General features: G+C 44.3%; 1 protein-coding gene across 6 annotated transcripts in view; it reads left to right on the top strand.

Moving 5' to 3' along the window:
- The window catches only part of plxna4 (plexin A4), an 804,472-nt gene that overhangs the window by 684,319 nt on the left and 99,847 nt on the right, over nt 1-20,306 (top strand). For all 6 annotated transcript variants that reach the window (XM_063073049.1, XM_063073048.1, XM_063073050.1 and 3 more), the window contains 3 exons: nt 2,575-2,809; nt 7,758-7,900; nt 13,125-13,393. In XM_063073049.1, coding sequence (XP_062929119.1) covers nt 2,575-2,809; nt 7,758-7,900; nt 13,125-13,393 — 647 coding nt within the window. The remainder of the gene's footprint in view (nt 1-2,574; nt 2,810-7,757; nt 7,901-13,124; nt 13,394-20,306) is intronic.

A 20,306-nucleotide genomic window follows, 5' to 3' on the forward strand; every position in this document is an offset into this window, starting at 1 on the left:
ATTTGTTAGCCACAGTACAGTGCAAAGACATAAATTGCTATAAACTGCAAAACAAAAGGTATTGCGAGGCAGTGTTCGTGGGTCACAGACAGTCACAAATCTGATAGGAGAAGCTGTTCTTAAACTGCTGAGTGTGCGTCTTCAGGTTCCTGTCTCTCCTCCCCAGTGGTAGTAATGAGAAGAGGACATGTCCTAGGTGGAGAGGGTCTTTAGTGAGGGTGCCACCTTCTTAGGGTACTGCCTTTTAAAGGTGTCCTCGATGGTGAGGAAGGTTGTGGCTGTGCTGGAGCTGCTGAGTCGACAGCCCTCCATAGTCTCTGTGCATTGCAGCTTCCATTCAAGGCTGTGATGCAACCAGGTCGAATGCTCTCCACCGTACATCTATAGAAATCTTAACTGTCTTTGGTGACATACCAGATTTGCTCAAACTCCGAAGAAAGTGATGCTGCTGCCATGCCTCCTTCATGATTGCATTAACGTGTTGGGCCCAGGATAACACCTCCGAGATGCTGATGTCTGGGCACGTGGGTCGGTGAGTTAATTTGTCACTGTGAAGTGTAGCTGAGTGCTAGAACCTGGGAGAGCTGACAAGAATATTGCGAAAGTTTGAAAAGAATGTGGGATTAGTATAACTGATGGTTGATAGCCGACAGGGACTTGGTGAGCCAAAGGTGGTGTGTGTCAAAAGAATCAAAGAGTAGTGACACTCACGTGAGAGAGAATATAAATGGAGGAATGGGACTGATGTGACTGCTGTGTGAATGACCTCAGTCCTACCATGAGATGACATAAGAAGATGTGAGTAGTGGGAGCATGCGTTGCAGAATGAATAGGCAGAGTACACTGATAGGAAAGCAGCCAAATATTTAGACATAGGCAGCAAATATCCAGACATATGGAACGACCCAGACTGCTTCATAGCGAACAAATCCACCATCTGATGACCCGATAAGCAGCCAGAGACAAAGTGGTTCAATCTACTTCACAAACAGACCCTGAGGTTAAATGGTGTCAATTACAGGGCATTAAAGGCAATGTTGTTACTGTGATAATATATGATAAATACATTTAGCTAATTATTTATATAATGGAGCAATTCAGGAAATGCTATTAACTGCAGCCGCGTTTTATTAGGTTTTCGCGCAGTGAGGGAATAAGGTTTGCTCGATGTTGTACAGTATAGCACCAGACTTATGACATTAACTGCAAATACTGTATTCCCAAGCACCCCAACTCCTGCTGCCTGAAGAATAAAGGGTCCCCTCAGTCCCCACCCCGCTTCATCGACAGCACAGTGACACAGGTGGTAGAGCCATTGCCTCACACTGCCCGAGATGTGACTTCAGTCCTGAATTTGGCTGCCGTCTGTGCAGAGTTTGCACGTTCCCTCTGTGATGGCATGGGTTTACCCAGATGCTCCAGTTTTCTTCCACATCCCAAAGACGTGCAGGCTGATAGGTTAATAGGCCGCTGTAAAATGCCCTTTGTTTCTATGTGAGTGTTGGAGTCTGCGGGGGAAGTGATGGAAATAGAGAGGTGGGATACAATTAAAGGAATGATGGAGGATTAGTGTGAGTCAGTCGTTGATGATCAGCATAGACTTATTGGGCCAAAGGGCATGATTCGGTGTTGTATGTCTCCATCACGTAAATCCTACTGCTGCTCACACATCATCTTCGGAATCGTTTGCTGCTCCTTCATCGTTGTGGATCATGTTCTGTTTTGGAACTTAAAACGTTAAATTAATTCAAAGAAAACGCGGGGGTCTGAAAATACTGGTGTAGTTCGAGTTTATTTTATGTGAGACATGCACATATCATGTGGCAGTGTAATGACTTATGCAATCAACATATTTTTACATATAATCCATAATTAATTATCTAAACGAACAAGATTGCTAAATCAAACAATAAGATCATTCAGATATTATTGAAATATTAAATATATAACAGATCAAATTCCTGGGACATCCTATCCAATGATAGAACTTTGAACGGTATAGCAGAGTACAGGCTCCTCAGCCCATGGCATTGTGCTGACCCTTTAACCTGTTCCACGATCAATCTAATCCTCCATCCCACATAGGTCTCCGTTTTTCTTTCATGCACGTGTCTCTCTAAGAACTTATTAAATGGTCCCTGATGTATCTGTTTCTGCCACCACCCCTGGCAGTGTGTTCTATGCACTTAACACCTGTGTCAAAAAAAACCCACTATCATCCCCACCCCACGATACTTTGCTCCAATCAGTTTAAAATTATATCCTTTTCTATTAACCAGCCTGGGAAAAAGGTGCTAGCTGTTCATTCTATTTGTGCCTCTTATCATCTTATACACTTCTATCAAGTCTCTCATCCTCCTTCACTCTAAAGAGAAGAGATGTATATAGGGTAAGTAGGAATATAGGAAATATAATTCCCAACTCCTTTTTGTCTCTGGTGTTTACATTCAGCTAAGAGAACTAGTTATAATTAAGTGTGCTCCTTTGTATTTTCCGGTAGACCCAGGGCGCAGTTACTCCTGCATCTTCAGTCTCCCTTCATTAATGACAATCCACTGTCTTCTTCCTCGTCAGGTGCGGGTTGGAGGCCTGGAGCATTCCCCCGGCACTGTGCACATTTTTCCGGACAGCCCACTGAGCTTCCCGGCCATCATCAGCATCGGAGCTGCCGGGGGTCTCCTCATCATCTTCATCATTGTGGTGCTCATCGCCTACAAGAGGAAATCCCGGGAGAGCGACTTGACGCTGAAGAGGCTGCAGATGCAGATGGATAACTTGGAGTCACGAGTGGCTCTGGAGTGTAAAGAAGGTAAATTGTGTGTCAGCGTTCAAACGGCATTTATTGTCAAAGTAACATACAACCTTCAAAATCGGCTTCTAGCACACAGACACGATAAGGAAACACAATAGGACTCATTAAAAACCCTACGCAACAAAGGCTTCCCATCACATCCAATCCAAAAAAAAACAAGTCATGCAATGGATAAAAAAATAAAGAAAATAACACACAGAACATGAACTGCGGAGTTTGTGATAGTGAGCACACAGACAAGGAGCCAGTTCAAGACTGAGGGGAATGAACTGGGTCCAGGGAGCCCGATGGCTGCAGGCCAGAGCCATGGAGTTCACTGCTAGGGCGAGTGAGGCCAGTCCAGGAGCCCAATGGCTGCAGGCCAGAGCCACGGAGCCAGTTCACTGCTAAGGCGAGTGAGGCCAGTCCAGGAGCCCGATGGCTGCAGGCCAGAGCCATGGAGTTCACTGCTAAGGTGAGTGAGGCCAGTCCAGGAGCCCGATGGCTGCAGGCCAGAGCCATGGAGCCAGTTCACTGCTAAGGTGAGTGAGGCCAGTCCAGAAGCCCGATGGCTGCAGGCCAGAGCCATGGAGTTCACTGCTAAGGCGAGTGAGGCCAGTCCAGGAGCCCGATGGCTGCAGGCCAGAGCCATGGAGTTCACTGCTAAGGCGAGTGAGGCCAGTCCAGAAGCCCGATGGCTGCAGGCCAGAGCCGTGGAGCCAGTGCAGCACTGAGGTGAGTGCTGATGACTTCAGGTCACAGCTGCAGAGCTTCAGCACAGTTCAAGTCTGTCTTACTTCAGTCAAAGCCATTTCCTGCATCCTTTTAGCTCTTAAGAAAATGATCAATCGTGTTTTTGCCACTCTTCCTAGAAGGTCCACACTGGTATAACTCATTTGCTTGTAAACCAATGATAAACACAGCTTCTTTATAAATGATTCAGCACAGGGTGAGGGAAAACCCATCAAGTCCAAGGAAGAATGGAGTGGTCCTTTCCAGGGATGCATAAAATGACCACTGCTCATTTTAATCTCTATGAAGAACCTGGACTCAACATAGGTTTAAATGTTTGAAATGATACTTGGAAGTGTGTTAAAGAAAGAGAAAGATAACAACAGATTAAGTGGATTTAATGAGGAAATGAACAGCTTGTGAAATTTAACAGCATGAAATGATCTATTTTATTAGAATGATTGAGAGGCATTACATGTCATTTTAAAGTGATCACTGGAAGAGATCTGAGTGCACGCAATAACACACATAAAATTCTGGAGGAACTCAGCATGTCAGGTAGCATCTATAGAAAGGAATAAAAAGGTCAATATTCATCAGCTCTGATGAAGGTTCTTGCCTGAAATTTCAACTGCGTATTCCACTCTGAAGATGCTGCCTGACCTGTTGTCTTCCTCCAGAACTTCTGTGTGTTACACAGTATATTTTTCCAGTCCCAAAAAAGGGATTCTTAAGTGGTTTTGCTCCATCAGGAATCAGCCCGAAACATTGGCCTTTTTATTCATTTCCACAGATGCTGCCCGATCTGCTGAGTTCCTCCAATATTTTGTGTGCATTGCTGTGGATTTCCAGAATCTCTTGTTTTTATGATTTGTAGAATCTCTCATGTTTTTGAATGTACTGTATACATATCATTAAAGACGGCAGAACAAATTGAGGAGTGTTAACAGAGCCAACGTTATTTCTGTAGTAGCAAGCAATCTGTTGGAGGAACTCTACGTGTTGAGAAGAATCAGTGTGATGAAAGGATTTGTCAATGTTTCTGGTTGAAACCCTGTACCAGAGGCTCTCTTTTGGTCAGGGTCAACCATGGATGTTACATCCCAGCTGTCTACATGATACACAAGCCAGGGCAGTACAATATGGAGAGCAAGCTGTTGCCCCTGTAGCAGGCTCCCCCTCTCCACGCAGCAAATGGATCCCAAGTAACGGCAGAGACCGATACGGTTTGATACCAGCAGCGTCACAGGAGCTGCCAGTCAGCATTAACTCAATGTAGGATTGCTTTAGTGACTCCAGCTCCGGATTTTTCCCTCGGGCTTTACTCCCAGAACCTTCCCTATGAGTGGGTATACCCACAATGTGGCCGAGGTTTGAGATCAGAGTTTTCCTTCTCTTAGATGAGCTGCCAACCACGACTGACGAGCCCCATCTGCCCAAATGACTGGCTTTAAGATGCCAGTAACTTGCCTTTGCCCCTTCTCCTGTTGGTAGAAACAGCTCTGCCAGGCTTAGTAACTAGGCCTCACGTGAAGGCCATGAGCTGGACTTGGTTGTCAGAGGGTATTAGAAACTTAGGCCATTGGAAGCATTTAATAGGTAGTGGGAGCTTATCCTCACAACCCCCATGCCCCCCCACCTTAAGGAACCCTGCATCAGGACCCTACATAATTCCTTTCCTCTCACAGATGCTGCTCCAGTTCATTTTATTGCCATTCAACCAAACGAAACAACGTTCCTCTGGACCAAGGTGCACAACACAAGACATATAACTCTCACACGTTGCACATAAAGATTAGATTAGATTAGATTCAACTTTATTGTCATTGTGCTGAGTACAGATACAAAGCCAATGAAAAGCATTTAGCATCTGACCAGAAATGCAAAGAATAGTGTTATTTACAAAATAAAAAAAGTGCTACAGCACACAAATATAGAAGTACTGAGACAGTACAATATGGGTGCAATACTGCTTAGCGCTGTGATGAGAGGTTCAGCAGGGTCACAGCCTCAGGGAAGAAGCTCTTCCTGTGCCTGCTGGTGCGGGAGCGGAGGCTCCTGTAGCGCCTACCGGATGGGAGGAAAGTAAAAAGTCCATGGTTAGGGTGAGATGCATCATTGATAATGGTTTTCGCCCTGCCCAGGCAGTGTTTACGGTGGGCAATTGGGTGCCGATAATCCGCTGGGCAGTTTTCACCACACACTGGAGTGCTTTGCGGTCCGATATTACCACAAATAAATGTACAAATAATAAGGTGCATTTGCGACACAAGTTAAAAAGTTAACAGTATAACTCTGCTGGCCCTTCTTACGTGATGAGATCTGGTTAGTGCCAGGGAGCTTAGTAGTCTTGTGTCCTGGGGGAACAGTTCTTACCTTAATGCCACGGTACCTCTGCCTGGTGATAGAATGTCAAAGAGATAGTTGGATGAATGGGAGGGATCACTGACAATGCTAAGGGTCCTCTGAGTTCCTTCAGCAGACATTTGTTGCTGTATTACAGCATCTACAGTTTCTTGTGTCTCCCATATTATTTTTGGTTTTGCAATATGGGCAGAGGGTGGAAAGGTAAAGAAGTTCCGCTCAATCTTTGCAAAAACCTGGTTAGACCTTGCCTAGAGTTCGCTGTTCATTTCTGCGCACTCCATGTTAAGAGGGAAGCCTGGAACAGAGGGGACACTAAATCTGTTTGCTGGAATGATTCCAGAGAAGGTGAACTTCAGAAATATGAGGAGCTTGGAAAGGCTTGAGAGTTGGGGTCATTCTTTTCAGAGCAGGTCAGGTTACTAAGCTGATTTGAGTGTTCAATATCACAAACAATTTTGACAGAGGACCGCTTCTGCTGGAGGAAGGATGTACAGTAACTTAAGGAAGCAGTTTTAAAATGATTGGCAGTTAGACTGGAGACAGCAGGATGAAATCATATTTTCTGAGGCACCTGAAGGGATTTAGAAGACACTACTTGATGGTATAGTTGAAGCAGTACTAGTAATCATCCTCAAGAGGAAACTATAAATAACATAAAGAAGAAGGCAATGTTTTGATTGGATGTGGGAAAATAGGAGAGGACTGTATCAATTTCCTTGAAGATCTGAAATGGGAGCAGAAGTTGGCTCTTCACTTCTACCATTCATCAACGTCAGGACTGATATCCCAGAGGCACTTTCAGCCTGTCCCTACACTCTTTGATTCCATTTAATGTCTCATTTTGAACAAACACGATGAGTGAGGTTGCACAGCCATCTAGGATAGGCAATTCCAAAGACTCACCTTCCTCTGAGGGAAGAAATTTCTCCTCATCTCAGTCCTACACCTTACTCTCAGGCTCTGCCTCTTGACGCTGGGTATTAAAGGGAAGCCTCCTCCCTGCACCAAGCTTCTTAAGAATGCGATGTGTTTCGGTGTCATCTCTCATCCTTCTAAATGCTCATGAATGTAGTTCCAGTCGTCTTGATCTCTCCTTATGCAGTAGACCTGAAACCAAACTAGTAAATCTTCAATGCACTCCTAGCATAACAGTCTGAGTAGCACAAAACCTGATGGCATGAACATTAATTTCTCTAACTTTCTCTAACCCTCCCCTTCTCTCTATTTTTTTATTCCCCATTTGGGCTCCCCTCTTACCATTTCTCTTCCGTTCACCTGCCCGTTAACCCTTCTGGTGCCCCTCCTTCTTCCTTTGTCCCACTGTCTACTTTTATCAGATTCTCCTTCTTCAGCCCTTTACCTCTTCAAGGGATTCAAACTTCAAGATTTTTTGTGATGTGTACATCAAAACACAGTGAAATGCCTTATTCCCTCACCTTACCTAGCCTGACAGGGCCCAGGGCCCAGGGCCCAGGCCCTGCTGTCTCAATTCAACTCACACCTGCCACGCTGCAACAGTCCTGCGCCTTTGAGACTTCAGTTCACACTGCAAAAATGCCAGGTCGTACAGCTGATTCAAAAGCTCAACTCTGAACAGGAGTTACTAGCTATTCATTTCAGTGATCAATTAATAGAACATTTTTTATAGCCTTGGTTGTTTTGTTTGCTACCAGTAAGTCGTCGCTGTGTTTCAACAGCACCATCTTAAACCGGAAGGTTAAAAGTGACTGTAAGTTACAATAAAAAACAAACAGTGTAAATGAGGAATAGCGAGGTAGCATTCTTGAGTTCATGAACCACCAGAAGTCTGATGGCAGGGGGCAAGAATGCCAAACCCTTTTAATTACTTGTAAATCTTTTTGCACAGCCTTTGCTGAACTACAGACCGATATCAATGAGCTGACCAGTGACTTGGACGGTACAGGAATTCCCTTCCTGGATTATCGGGCTTACACCATGCGGGTTCTCTTCCCAGGGATAGAAGACCACCCCGTTCTCCGCGAGCTGGAGGTAAGTGGTTGCTGGAAGTGGGGATGAGTGAATCGTTTTGGCAGTGTGTTGCATGACCAGGGACACAGATTCAAAGTGATGATGAAAAGAGATAAGAGGTTGTGAAAAAAAATGTTCCTGCAGATTGAGTGGTGATTTTCTGCATCTCGTAATGGCGCTGGTGAAAACAGGATCTATTCAGACTCTGAAAGGGAGATGGATGGAGACTTGTTGAGGTAAAAGTGTATGCAAGGCAGTGGTGATTGAGCAGGAAAATGATGCTGACTGCATTGCTCTACCTTGAAACAGTAGAATCCAGAGGCCAAAAAAATGCTACTCTTGGGCATTTGTAACACACACAAGATGCTGCAGGAACTCAGCAGCTCAAGCAGCATCTATGGAGAGGAATAAAGAGTCAATGTTAGCTGGTACACAGGCTCCTTGGAGTGGTGGGTCTAAATCGCATTCAAAGCACTTTACAGAGTAGCGGAGTGTCACACCCAGTGCACCTCGAGGGGTGCTGCAATGACTGAGATGCTAGTCCTTGGCTGAGCTGTCAAACCCTCTCGGATTGATGGTGTTATTTCGAAGCAGAGTGGTGGTGTTTTCCCCAGTGTCCTGACCAATATTTATGCTTCAGAGAACATCACAGAATCAGGTGACCTGTTTATTCCCAGACTGCAGTTTGTAGGAGTGTGATATGTACAAATTGACAACAGTTCAAAGTCACTTTAATCACTATAAGATACCGTGGCGTGACTCAAAGATGCAGATTTATTTATCACATGTACATGTTAACATATAGCTATCAATCATCTGTCTGAAACCTTCCAGAGAATTTTTGGTGAGGTATACCCATGATAGTGTTTGCAATATTCCTAGCGTGTTTCAATATCAAACTACATAGTGGCCACTTTGTTAGGTACAACTGTACACCTGCTCGTTAATGCAAATATCTAATCAGCCAATCATATTGTAGAAACTCAATGTGTGAAAGTATGCAGACGTGGTCAAGAGGTTCGGTTGTTGTTCAGGCCAAACATCAGAATCCAAAACACCAGTGTATGCCGTGAAATTTATCTTTGCAACAGCAGTACAAATCAATACATAATAATATAGAAAAAAAACATGAATTGCAGTAAATATATATAATAGTTAAATTAGTGCAAACATAGAAGTTGAAAAGTAGTGAGGTCGTGTTCATGGGTTCAATGTCCATGTAGAAATTGGATGGCAGAGGGGAAAAAGCTGTTCCTGAATCATTGAGTGTGTGCCTTCAGGCTTCTGTACCTCCTTCCTGATGGTAGCAATGAGAATAAGACATGACCTGGGTGATTGGGGTCCTTAATGATGGATGCTGCCTTTTTGAGGCATTGCTCCTTGAAGATGTCCAGGATACTATGGGGACTAGTGCCCAGGGGGAAGAAGTGTGATCTAAGCGACTTTGACCATGGAATGATTGTTGGTGCCAGACAGGGTGGTTTGGTTATCTTAGAAACTGCTGATCTCCTGTTATTTTCACTCACAATAGTCTCTAGAGTTTATAGAGAATGGGACAAAAAAAATCAAAAACATCCAGTGAGCTTCAGTTCCGTGGGTGAAAACGCCTTGTTAATGAGAGAGGCCAGAGGAGAATGGCCAGACTGACAGGAAGGCAACAGTCACTCAAATAAACATGTTACAACAGTGATATGTAGAAGAGCATCACTGAATGCACAACATGTCAAGCCTTGCAGTGGACGTGTTACAGCAGCAGAAGGCCATGGACATACCTGTACACACTCAGCGGCCACTTTATTAGGTACAGGTGGTGTGCTGGAGATGGAAGAGACTGTAGGTGCTGGACCCTGCAGCAAAAAAAAAACAGCTTTCTGCAGCTCAGGCAGCATCTGTGGAGGGAAATATCAAGGAGCCACACCATCGAGGCCATGTCCTTTTCTCACTGCTACTACTGGCTGGTACAGCAGCCTTAGGTCCCACTCCACTAGCGTCAGGAACAGTTATTGCCCTCCCACCAACAGGCTCCTGAACCAGTGTGTATAACTTTAATCACCACTACTCTGAACTGATTCTAAGACTCACAGACTGACTTTCAAGAACTCGTTACAACTCTTGTTCTCAGTACAGAATCTGAATCTTAAAGGGGACATGATGGGCTCTAAGCAAAAACCAAATCTTATTTCTGATTGAGTAAGATTATCAAAATGGGACGTGGTGCAGTAATTGAGGTACGTCAGAGACACTCGTTGATAGCAACCAATGAGATTTCACTGAAAATGTTCAAATTCCAAGCAGAATGCTGCCTTTACCCGCTCAGCACAATTCCGGCTTCAGCTTTCCGTAAGCACTAGAGATTCTGAAAATCCAGAACAACACACGCAAAATGCTGGAGGAACTCAATAGGTCAGGCACTACTATGGAGAGGAATAAAAAGTTTACTTTCTGGGCTGAGACTGTCGGCTTTCCAAACAGGGAATCTGGGTCAGGATCAGTGACAATTTGGCACGATGTGAGCTGTCATTTTAGTTCTGCACTGAATCAGTAGTTTCCATTCGTCGAGTCAAATTGCGAGACATCTTCTCGACTGCTGCCAGACGTACTTGGAAATACACTTGGCTGGTGCTTGTTATTGCTGGATCACATCCTGGATCTCCTTGCCCAACTGCGCAGAGGAATTCACTTTCAACACATGCAGTGCAGCAGTCTGCAACGGTGGCTTGTCACCACCTTCTCAGGAGAAATTGCGGACAGACAATAAGCGCTGGCCGTGTCAGCAACACCCGCACCTCACAGGAGAATAAAAAGAAAACCGGCTGTTTCGGAATTGCTTTAATAATTAACCGCAGCCAGCCATGATTGGCAATAAAAGTTCCTGTGATATATTTTGCCTGGGGCTTTTTACGCACCATTGTTCCACTGAAGTGGAAGGAATAGTTGGTAATTATTTATAAAGTACTTCACTTTTATAAACATAATACTTAGTCGCATTTGCCATGGAACCTGATCTTAAAAATCATGAGCCGTCGGCTTGTAAATGAGGCTTCAAGGTGGTGGGAACGCATGTGATGGTTGTCAAGAGATTTAAAAGGGATTGGAGCTCGATTTAAATTGAGCAGCTTTGACTTGCAACGGTTCCCTTGGGTGTTCATCAGAAGCTCTTCAGGAAGGTACCATAGAACTCCTGCTAGTCATTCTGAACTCTACCCTCTCTAACTATTCCCCACCTGAGCAAGTTCATAAAAATGGCTCTCATACAAATCAGAATCAGGTTTATTAACATGTATGTCATGAAATTCGTTAACTTTGCAGCAGCAGTACAATGCAATATGTGATAAATATAGAAAAAAATAAAATACAGTAAGTGTATATAAGTATATTAAATAGTTAAGTTAAAATAAGTACTGCTAAAAATAGAAATAAAAGATAGTGTTGAAGTAGTGTTCATGGGTTCAATGTCCATTCAGAAATCGGATGTCAGAGGGGAAGAAGCTGTTCCTGAATCACTGAGTGTGTGCCTTCAGGTTTTGGTACCTCCTTCCTGACAGCAGCAATGAGAAGAGGGCATGCCCTGGGTGGTGGGGGTCCTTAATGATGGATGCCACCTTCCAGGGACACTGCTCCTTGACGATGTCTTGGATACTATGCAGGCTAATACCCACGATGGGGCTGACTAATTTTGCAACTTTCTGCAACTTACTTCGACCCTGTGCAGTAGCCCCCACCCCCCATACCAGACGGTGATGCAGCCAGCCTAGCAGTCTATAAGTGACGCACACAAAATACTGGAGGAATTCCGCAGGCCCTTTCGAAGGGTTTCGGTCTGAAATGTCAACTCTTTATTCCTTTCCATAGATGCTGCCTGACCTACTGAGTTCCTCCAGCATTTTGTGTGTGTTACTCTGGATTTCCAAAGTTCAATGTTCAAGTAAATTTATTATCAAAGTACGTATACGTTAGCTGAGATTCATTTTCTTGCGGGCATTCACAGAGAATTTAAAGAAATAGAATACAGTCATTGAAGGAGCACATATAAAATGGACAAATACCAATGTGCAAAGACAACTACATTCCTGGCCAGCGGTGTAGTGGTGTCTGCACCAGACTTCGAGGCGTGTGGTCCCAGCTTCAGATCCGGCTGGCTCCTTAACGTGCTTTCCATCTGTGTTGGATCGACCGTCCAGCTCGCAACTCAGCCTCGTAAAAAACAGACAGATACTGAAGAAATGGCAGGGTTGTCGGCCAGTGTGACACGAAGTGTGGGAAAGAACAACAGAAGAGAATAAACTGTGCAAATACAAAAAGAAAATAAAACAACAAAACAAAATAATAATGATAAATAAATAAACAGTAAATATAAGAGTATGAGTGGAAGGGTCCTTGAAAATTGAGTCCAAAGGTTGTGAGAACAGTTCAATGTTGGACTGAATGAAATTGGAAGAACATACCCCCGCATAATCTCTTCTGTTTAAGAATCTGAGAATACCCTTTCAGTAATTCAAAGCGAGTTTTTTTTTAAATACAAGGAGTTAGGAACTAATCATTCCTTTCTTGGACCTGCATTCTTATCTGGCAGAGGAAGGTATTAGGAAATTGCATGATTAATATCTTCTTGCTCTGAATGTTCTGTGCTAATTAGCACTGCAGAACCTAAACCTCTTCATTTCTGTTTTGATGACAATCAACTCCACCCACTAGCAACTGCGTTAATAAGCTTATGGCTTGTGAACTTTTAATTGACTCTGAGGGCCTTTTGTCAAGACATGAATCAGAGTGGAGCCACGAGATCAATCCCGAGCATTGTATGGGATGAGTTTCAAAAGGTTTGCTATCTTTTAGATTCAAAATTCAAGATTGTTTAATGTCATTTCCAGTACACAAGGATAAAGAAAAATGAAATAATTGTTACTCCAGATTCAATGCAGCACCAAAAAGAATCACAACAAGATAAAGAGTAGAATAATAAAAGCACACAATAAATATAAATACATAAGGTAGCTTATATACATAGACTGATTGTGTGTCAATAAAGTGCCACTAGGACATACATTCAGTGACTGACAGGAAATATTAAAGTAGTGGGGGAGTTACTGGGTGGAGGTGTTGATCGGCCTTACTGCTTGGGAAAAGTTGGAGTGATAGGTTGATATTGATGGGGTAGTGGTGGAGAGACGCTTGGGTGTGGGGAACAGGACAAAAAGCGTTCGGCACGCAGGGTGTTGATTTTTGTGTTGCTGCTTGTTTGAAGGTTCCAGGATACAGGCAAGAGAGAGTGGAGAAAGGCTTGATGCTGTTTGGGCAGCTGATCAACAGTAAAGTCTTCCTGCTGACCTTCATCCGGACGCTGGAGTCCCAGCGAAGTTTCTCCATGAGGGACCGAGGGAACGTTGCTTCACTGATCATGACCGTCCTTCAGACCAAGCTCGAATACGCTACTGATGTTTTAAAGCAGCTGCTTTCCGACCTGATTGATAAGAACCTGGAGAGTAAGAACCATCCCAAGCTTCTGCTGAGGAGGTAAGACATTCCTGAATATGCTTGCTGTGCTTTAGGAAGGATCTCACAAAAGCAGCCAATCACAATGTAGAGGTAAGTAAAGGCAATTAATGGAAAGATCCGAGGAAAGTGGAGGAATGTTTTATCCCCACCACTTTTTGGTGGGAGTCTGGAAATCACTGTTTGAAAGGGAGATGGAGGCAAGAATCCACATTTGTCAACCCAAAAGCTGTGTAAGCACTTCAAGTGTCAACATCTCAGGGTTACACACCAAGAGCTGGGGAACAAGATTAGCTAAATACCTTCTTGTCTCGACTGGTCAAAGGGTCAAGCAATCTTCTTCTCTGCCACGAACTTTGATTTCACAAAAGAAAAAACAGCAATTGAGCTGTTCAAATTAACCCATCGATGACTGACATTCCGCTACTGCAGAATAATGAGTCAAATACCGTAAGTAGGTTTTGGATTGCACCTGTGCATACGTATACTTGTGCACATGACATTGAACTCAATTCTCAACTTTGAATGTTCGGAGAGAAAAGAGCTATTGGCAGAGTACTTTCACCAAATCACTTGAACAACTGGTTTCTGTAGACAATTCGAGTCATGGTGAGAGAGCAGGCAAGCAGTAAGCTCTGATCTAATAAGGAGAGGTGTAGACCTCCACGAAACTGGACAGCTTCTAAGATCACATTGTATCTCCATGCACCAGTGAGGCAGAGTTTGGAAAGGAATCACTGCCCACAGCTACAGCTCTAGTAAGTTTTCTGAGGATAGATGGAGCAAGCTGGGGCTTTTCTCTTCGGAGAAAAGGAGAATGAAGAGTAACCTTATAGAGATGTACGAGATGATAAGAAGCATAGACAGAATAGACAGCCAGACTTTCTCCCAGGGTGGAAATGGCTAATACAAGGGGGAGTAATTTAAGGTGTTGGGAGGAAAGTACAGGGGGAATGTCAGAGGTAAGTTATTTACACAAAGACAGGTAAGTGTGTGGAATGCACTGCAAGGGGAGGTGGTAGAGGTAGATACGTTAGGGACATTTAAGAGACTCTTGAGTAGGAACATGGGTAAAAGAACAATGGAGGTGTGTGGGAGGCGAGTGTGAGATTGACCTTGGAGCAGGTTGGAGAATTGGCACGTTATGGGCTGATGGACCTGTACTGTGCTGTAATGTTCTATGTTCTATATCCCTCACTGTGAATGTAGGAAAGGAAGCACTGAATGTGGTAGACCAGTTGGAGATATCTGGAAATCTCTGCCTTACCTTAAAGGGTGGTTTCAATCCTGTGATGGTGGTGGTGGAGGAGATGAAACAACAAATACTGTACCCCCAAAGGATGCAGGGGGAAGTGCCAGGGAATGGGGAAGAGTGAGTGAGGAGGGATGTACAAATCTGGAAGAGAGACCGTTGAAGAAATCAGAATGGGAGGTGGTAGCCAGTAGAAGGCAAGATGTGACCAGTGGTGGGTTCCTTTAAATCTGACTGAAATGGCAAAGGATGATATGCTGAACGTAGTGGTTAGTGGTGTGAAAGGTGAGGACCAAGTGATCTCTGTCTCTGTTCCACACACAAGAGATTCTGCAGATTCTGGAAAACTTGAGCAACACACACAGAGTATGTAGGAGGTACTCGCAAGTCCTGCAGCATCAATGAAAGGGAACAAATAGTTGATGTTCAAAGTTCAAAGTAGTTCAAAGTAAAATTTATTATCAGAGTACATGCAAGTCACCATACAACCCTGCGATTCTTTTTCTACAGGCATACTTAGCAAATCTATAGAACAGTAACTGTTAACTGTAAACAAACTGCGCACATGCAGATATAAATAAATAGCAATAAATAACAAGCATGAAATAACTATATAAGAGTCCTTAAATGAGTGTAGCTATCCCCTTCTGATCAAGAGCCTGATGGTTGAGGGGTATTAACTGTTCTTGAACCTAGTGGTACAAGTCCTGAGGCAATTGTACCTTCTACCTAATATCGCAGCGAGAAAAGAGCATGGCCTGGGTGGTGAGGATTTTTGATGATGGATGCTGCTTTTCTATGGTAATGTTTCACGTAGATGTGCTCAATGGTTGGGAAGGTTTTACCTGTGATGTCCTAGGCTGAATCCACTACCTTTTGTAGGATTTCCCACTCAAAGGCTTTGGTGTTCCCATACTAGGCCGTAACGTAGTCATTCAGCACACTTTCCACCACACATCTATAGATGTTCGCCAAAGTTTTCGATGACATGATGAATCTCTGCAGACTCCTGAGGAAGTGGAGGCACTTTCATACTTTTCTTTGCAATGACCAGGTCTTGCTGAGTTCCTCCAGCATTTTGTGCATGTTGCTGCATCTCTTTTCTGACCAGGGAGGAGGAGGAGTTTATGAGAGCAGACTTGTGGGAAATGAAGGAAATGCACATGCAGGCGCCATCAACTCTCACAGAGGGGGAGCCACCACATTGTTTTGAAGGAGGGAGGACATTTAGGTAATTCTAGAACAGAGAGCCTCAACCTGAAGGTCAATAGTCCAGTGAGAAAACTTCAAATGGGACTTGGAATTAGACAGTGAACATTACTTAACACAGTTGGAACTCTATATGGATTCTTGGAGTAAATCAATGCACACTCACGACCATCTGCTGTGGACCATGATGCCAAGTAGTGATTTGCCTGATGTACTGCTCACTACCACTGTCACTGGACAACAGCCACCACCATCTTCAGCAGACTTAGTGCAGTGCCAGAAATGATCAAAAGCAAACCCCGAGCCAAAGGTGGAGTTAATAAAACGAAGACTAAATGCTGGCTCTAGGGGTTTGAGCTTATTCAGTCTTTATGGAGAAGAGAGAGCGCTGTGGCATTGTATCAGAATCAGGTTTATTATCACTGATATATGTCATGAAATTTATAGTTTCTGGCAGTCGTATACAAAATTAATAAGTAGAGCAAAACGAGAGCAAAAAGTGAGGTAGTGTTCATGGGTTCATGGTCTATTTAGAATTCCGATGGCAGAGAGGAAGAAGCTCCTCCTAAAACATTGAGTCTATGTCTTATTCCCTGATGATAGTAATGAGAAGAGGGCATGCCCTAGACATTGAGGGTTCTTAATGATTTATGCAGCCTTTTTGAGTTATCGCCTAGTGAGACATCTGTCTTGATGGTGGGGAGGCTAGTGTCCATGATGGAGCTGGCTGAGTTCACAACCCTTTGATGGAGAAAATTCCAGAGCTTTGGAGGTACAAGTGGATAGAAATGAGCACGTACATGAGGTTTCTGCCTTATTACCAATGTCACTCAAAAGGCTAAGCCTTTCCCATATTCACAATGAGGGATGTAGTATACCTACTTCTATGACTACACGACTCCTTTTCAAACTGTGCCAATGTGCAAAGGAAGACAAAGAGTGCAAATAGAAGTAATACTGAGAACACGAGTTGTAAAGAGTCCTTGAAAGTGAGTCTGTAGGTCGCAGAATCAGATCAGATTTGTGGTGAGTGAAGTCATCTATGCTGGTTAAGGACCCTGATGGTTGAGGGGTAATAACTGTTCCTGAACCTGGTCGTGTGGGACCTGAGGCTCCTGTACCACCTTTCTGATGGTTTTAGGGTAATATCTGTTCCTGAACCTGGTGTATGGGACCTAAGGTTCCCTAACTTCCTGCCTGAAGGTAATAGTGATAAAAGAGCATGGCCTGGATGGTGTGGGTTGTCAGTGATGAATGCTGCTTTTTTGTGCAGTACTCCATGTAGATGTGTTCAATGGCTTTGAGAAAGAGGAGGTAGTTTGTGTTTTCCAGTCCTCATTGTGCACCTCTAGTGTCAGAGGTGATGTTGTATAATGCAGCAATCTGGTAGACAACCTTAGTTTTGCAGAAGTTGAGTGCTTGGCCCATCATCTCATCCACTTCAGTGAACAAATCAACAGGGATATGGAGCTCAGCCTATGACCGTATCACTACACTATGAGACGTAAGGCCACTTGGCCCACCATTCCAGCATGGCTGATTTATTATCCCTCCAAACCCCATTCTCCTGCCTTCTCCCTGCAGCCTTTGACACCTTTACTAATCGCAAACTTATCCCTCCATTTTAAATATACCCAATGACTTGGCCTCCACAGCCATCTGTGGCAAAGAAGTCCACCGATTCACATCCCTCTGGCAAAAGACATTCCTCCTCATTTCTGTTCTAAAGGGATGTCCTTCTATTCTGAGGCTGTGTCCACTGGTCCTAGATTCATCTTCTATAGGAAGCATCCTCTTCATGTCCACTCTGTCTAGACCTTTCAATATTTGCTGGGTTTTATTGAGATTCCTCCCCCCCCATTTTTCTGAACTCCATACGCATGCACGGCATTGTTATCAGCCAGCTGCTCGCCCTCCGAGGCTGGCCTGACCTTGATGCTGGAGTGGAAATAATCTGCAGGACTACCGTTCAACCAATGTCTGGGATCTGCAGCCCACTCAGTCGACAAAGGGGTTCTCATCTAATGAAAATATTGCATCATGGCAATTCACTAGGAGTCACGGTGCGTCAATCACAGTCTGGCAGAGGGCTGGGTAGATTTCACGCTTCGTGATTTTTTTTTGGGAGACATGAGCTGTGCCTTAATTGATGACTGTATGTCAGGAGGTGAGGGTGTGCTGGAGGTCAGATTTACATGTTCCATTGAAATGAAGGGTCCCCCAGTCAGGCAGCGGTGAATCAGCACCCTCTGCACATCACAGCAACAATTATAGACATAAGCTTCTGTTTGCACCCACTCAGAATGCCAATGAGGTGGACTGCTTGGTCTACGGAACTGATGGAGCTCGACCTGGGCTCCCTCGAGAACCAGATTCGCCAGTGCACAAATAATTACCCAGTGAGGTGAAAATCTTTCTCAGAGAAGTGGGAAGTTAGAAAAAGGCATGAAAAGAGCAAAGGATTCTTACTGATGTTTTTATAGGGAAAAATAATGACACCTACTCTCAGTGACCACTTTATTAGGTACACCTGAACACCTGACTATTAATGCAGATATCTAATTGGCCAATCATGTGGCAGCAATGCAAATACATAAACGCATGCAGGCATGGCCAAGAGGTCCCGTTGTTGTTCAGACCAAACATCAGAACGGGGAAGAAATGTGATCTAAGTGACTTTGACTGCGGAATGACTGTTGGTGTCAGATGAGGTCATTTGAGTGGCTCAGAAGCTGCTGATCTCCAGGGATTCTCACACACAACAGTCTGCAGGGTGTACAGAGAGTGGTGCGAAAAACAAAAAAAAATCCAGTGAGTGGCAGTTCTGTGGGTGAAAACACCCTGTTAGTGAGAGAGGTCAGAGGAGAATGGCCAAACTGGTGCAAGCTGACAGGAGGGTGACAGGAGCTGAAGTAGCCACATGTTACAACAGTGGTGTGCAGAACAGTATCTCTCAACCCACAACAGGTTGAATCTTGGAATGGATGTGTTACTGCAGCGGAAGACCGCAAACGTACATCTGTACCTAATAAAGTGGCCACTGAGTGTATTTACATTTGTACTCGTGTTGACTTTTGTTAAAACCATTGATAGGAGGGATTTATGCTCCCTTTCAGCCATGAACTCCCACTTCTTGGTCTTCGTATTGTTTCACCGCTGTCTGTGGAGTGTGGCAGTGTCTCACAGTAAACTTTTCACATCAGTGAAAAGACTGAATAGACTTTACATCACTATTACATATCGAGCCATCTGGCACAATTCAGGAACTCCAACTGCAAAATAGAATCAACTTCACAGTCACGTCTCTCCCCATTGATTTAGGGAAGGCTTCTCATCTAAGGTGAGGACCAGTTTCCTTTGTGTGCTGATAGGCAATGGGTGCCTGGTGCATTTTCTCTGGACCAAGTGAAGTTTATCAGCAGTGGAGCGGGGGAGACTGAGTGGAGATTTGATAGAGGTATACAAAATTATGAGGGGTAGAGAGAGAGTAAATGCAACCAGGCTTTTTCCACTGAGGTTGGGTGAAACTAGAGCTAGAGTTTGTGAATTACCTGTGAAAGGTGAAATGTTTAAGAGGAACATGGGGAGGATCTTCTTCACACAGAGGGTGGTGAGAGTGTGTGGAATGGGCTGCCAGTGGAAGTTATGGATGTGGGTTAGACTACAACATTTAAAAGAAATTTAGATAAGGATATGGATCTGAGGGGTATGGAGGGCTATGGTCCAAGTGCAAGTCAACAAGTCCATGCTGAACCATTAATCTGCCAATGTCATAGTTCCATTGCCTAAGCTCTTCTGCCTCTCTTACAATACCCCTTGCATTGAAATATACACAGATCAGAACCTTAGTCCCGCCATGCTCACCCTCCATACAAAGTCAGGAATCGAAAGTTTGGGCATGGTGGAAATCATGTTCTGAGCTGCATCTTCTGCACAGGCCCTAGCTTCCCTGGAAGGGAGCCCGATGATTCAAAAATCTAAAGCTGTCTCTTCTGCACCAACTCCTTAGCCACCAGTGGTGGCGGTGGAGGCAGATACGATAGGGTCTTTTATGAGACTCCTGGATGGCTACATGGAGCTTAGAAAAGTAGAGGGATATGGGTAAAGCCTAGGTAGTTCTAAGGTAGGGACATGATCGGCACAGCTTTGTGGGCTGAAGGGCCTGTATTGTGCTGTAGGTTTTCTATTTTGATGTTTCTATGATCCTCCTGTTTCTGGCCTCACTACCAGGTGCCATGGGTGTCAATCCTAAGATCACAACCCTGGAGGTCCCATCCTTTAACTTAGCACCTAACTCTCTGAACTCCCTTTGCAGGACCTCGTCACCCCTGCCACCCATTTCATTGGTACCGATGTGGACCACAACTTCTGGCTGCTCACCCTCCCATTTAAGAATGCTGAGGACTTGTTCCAAGATGTCCCTGACCTTGGTACCCAGGAGGCAACAAACCATCTGGGAATCTTGTTCTCGTC

The sequence above is a fragment of the Mobula hypostoma genome, chromosome 20, assembly GCF_963921235.1.
Source record: "Mobula hypostoma chromosome 20, sMobHyp1.1, whole genome shotgun sequence".
Classification (NCBI taxonomy): Eukaryota; Metazoa; Chordata; class Chondrichthyes; order Myliobatiformes; family Myliobatidae; genus Mobula; species Mobula hypostoma.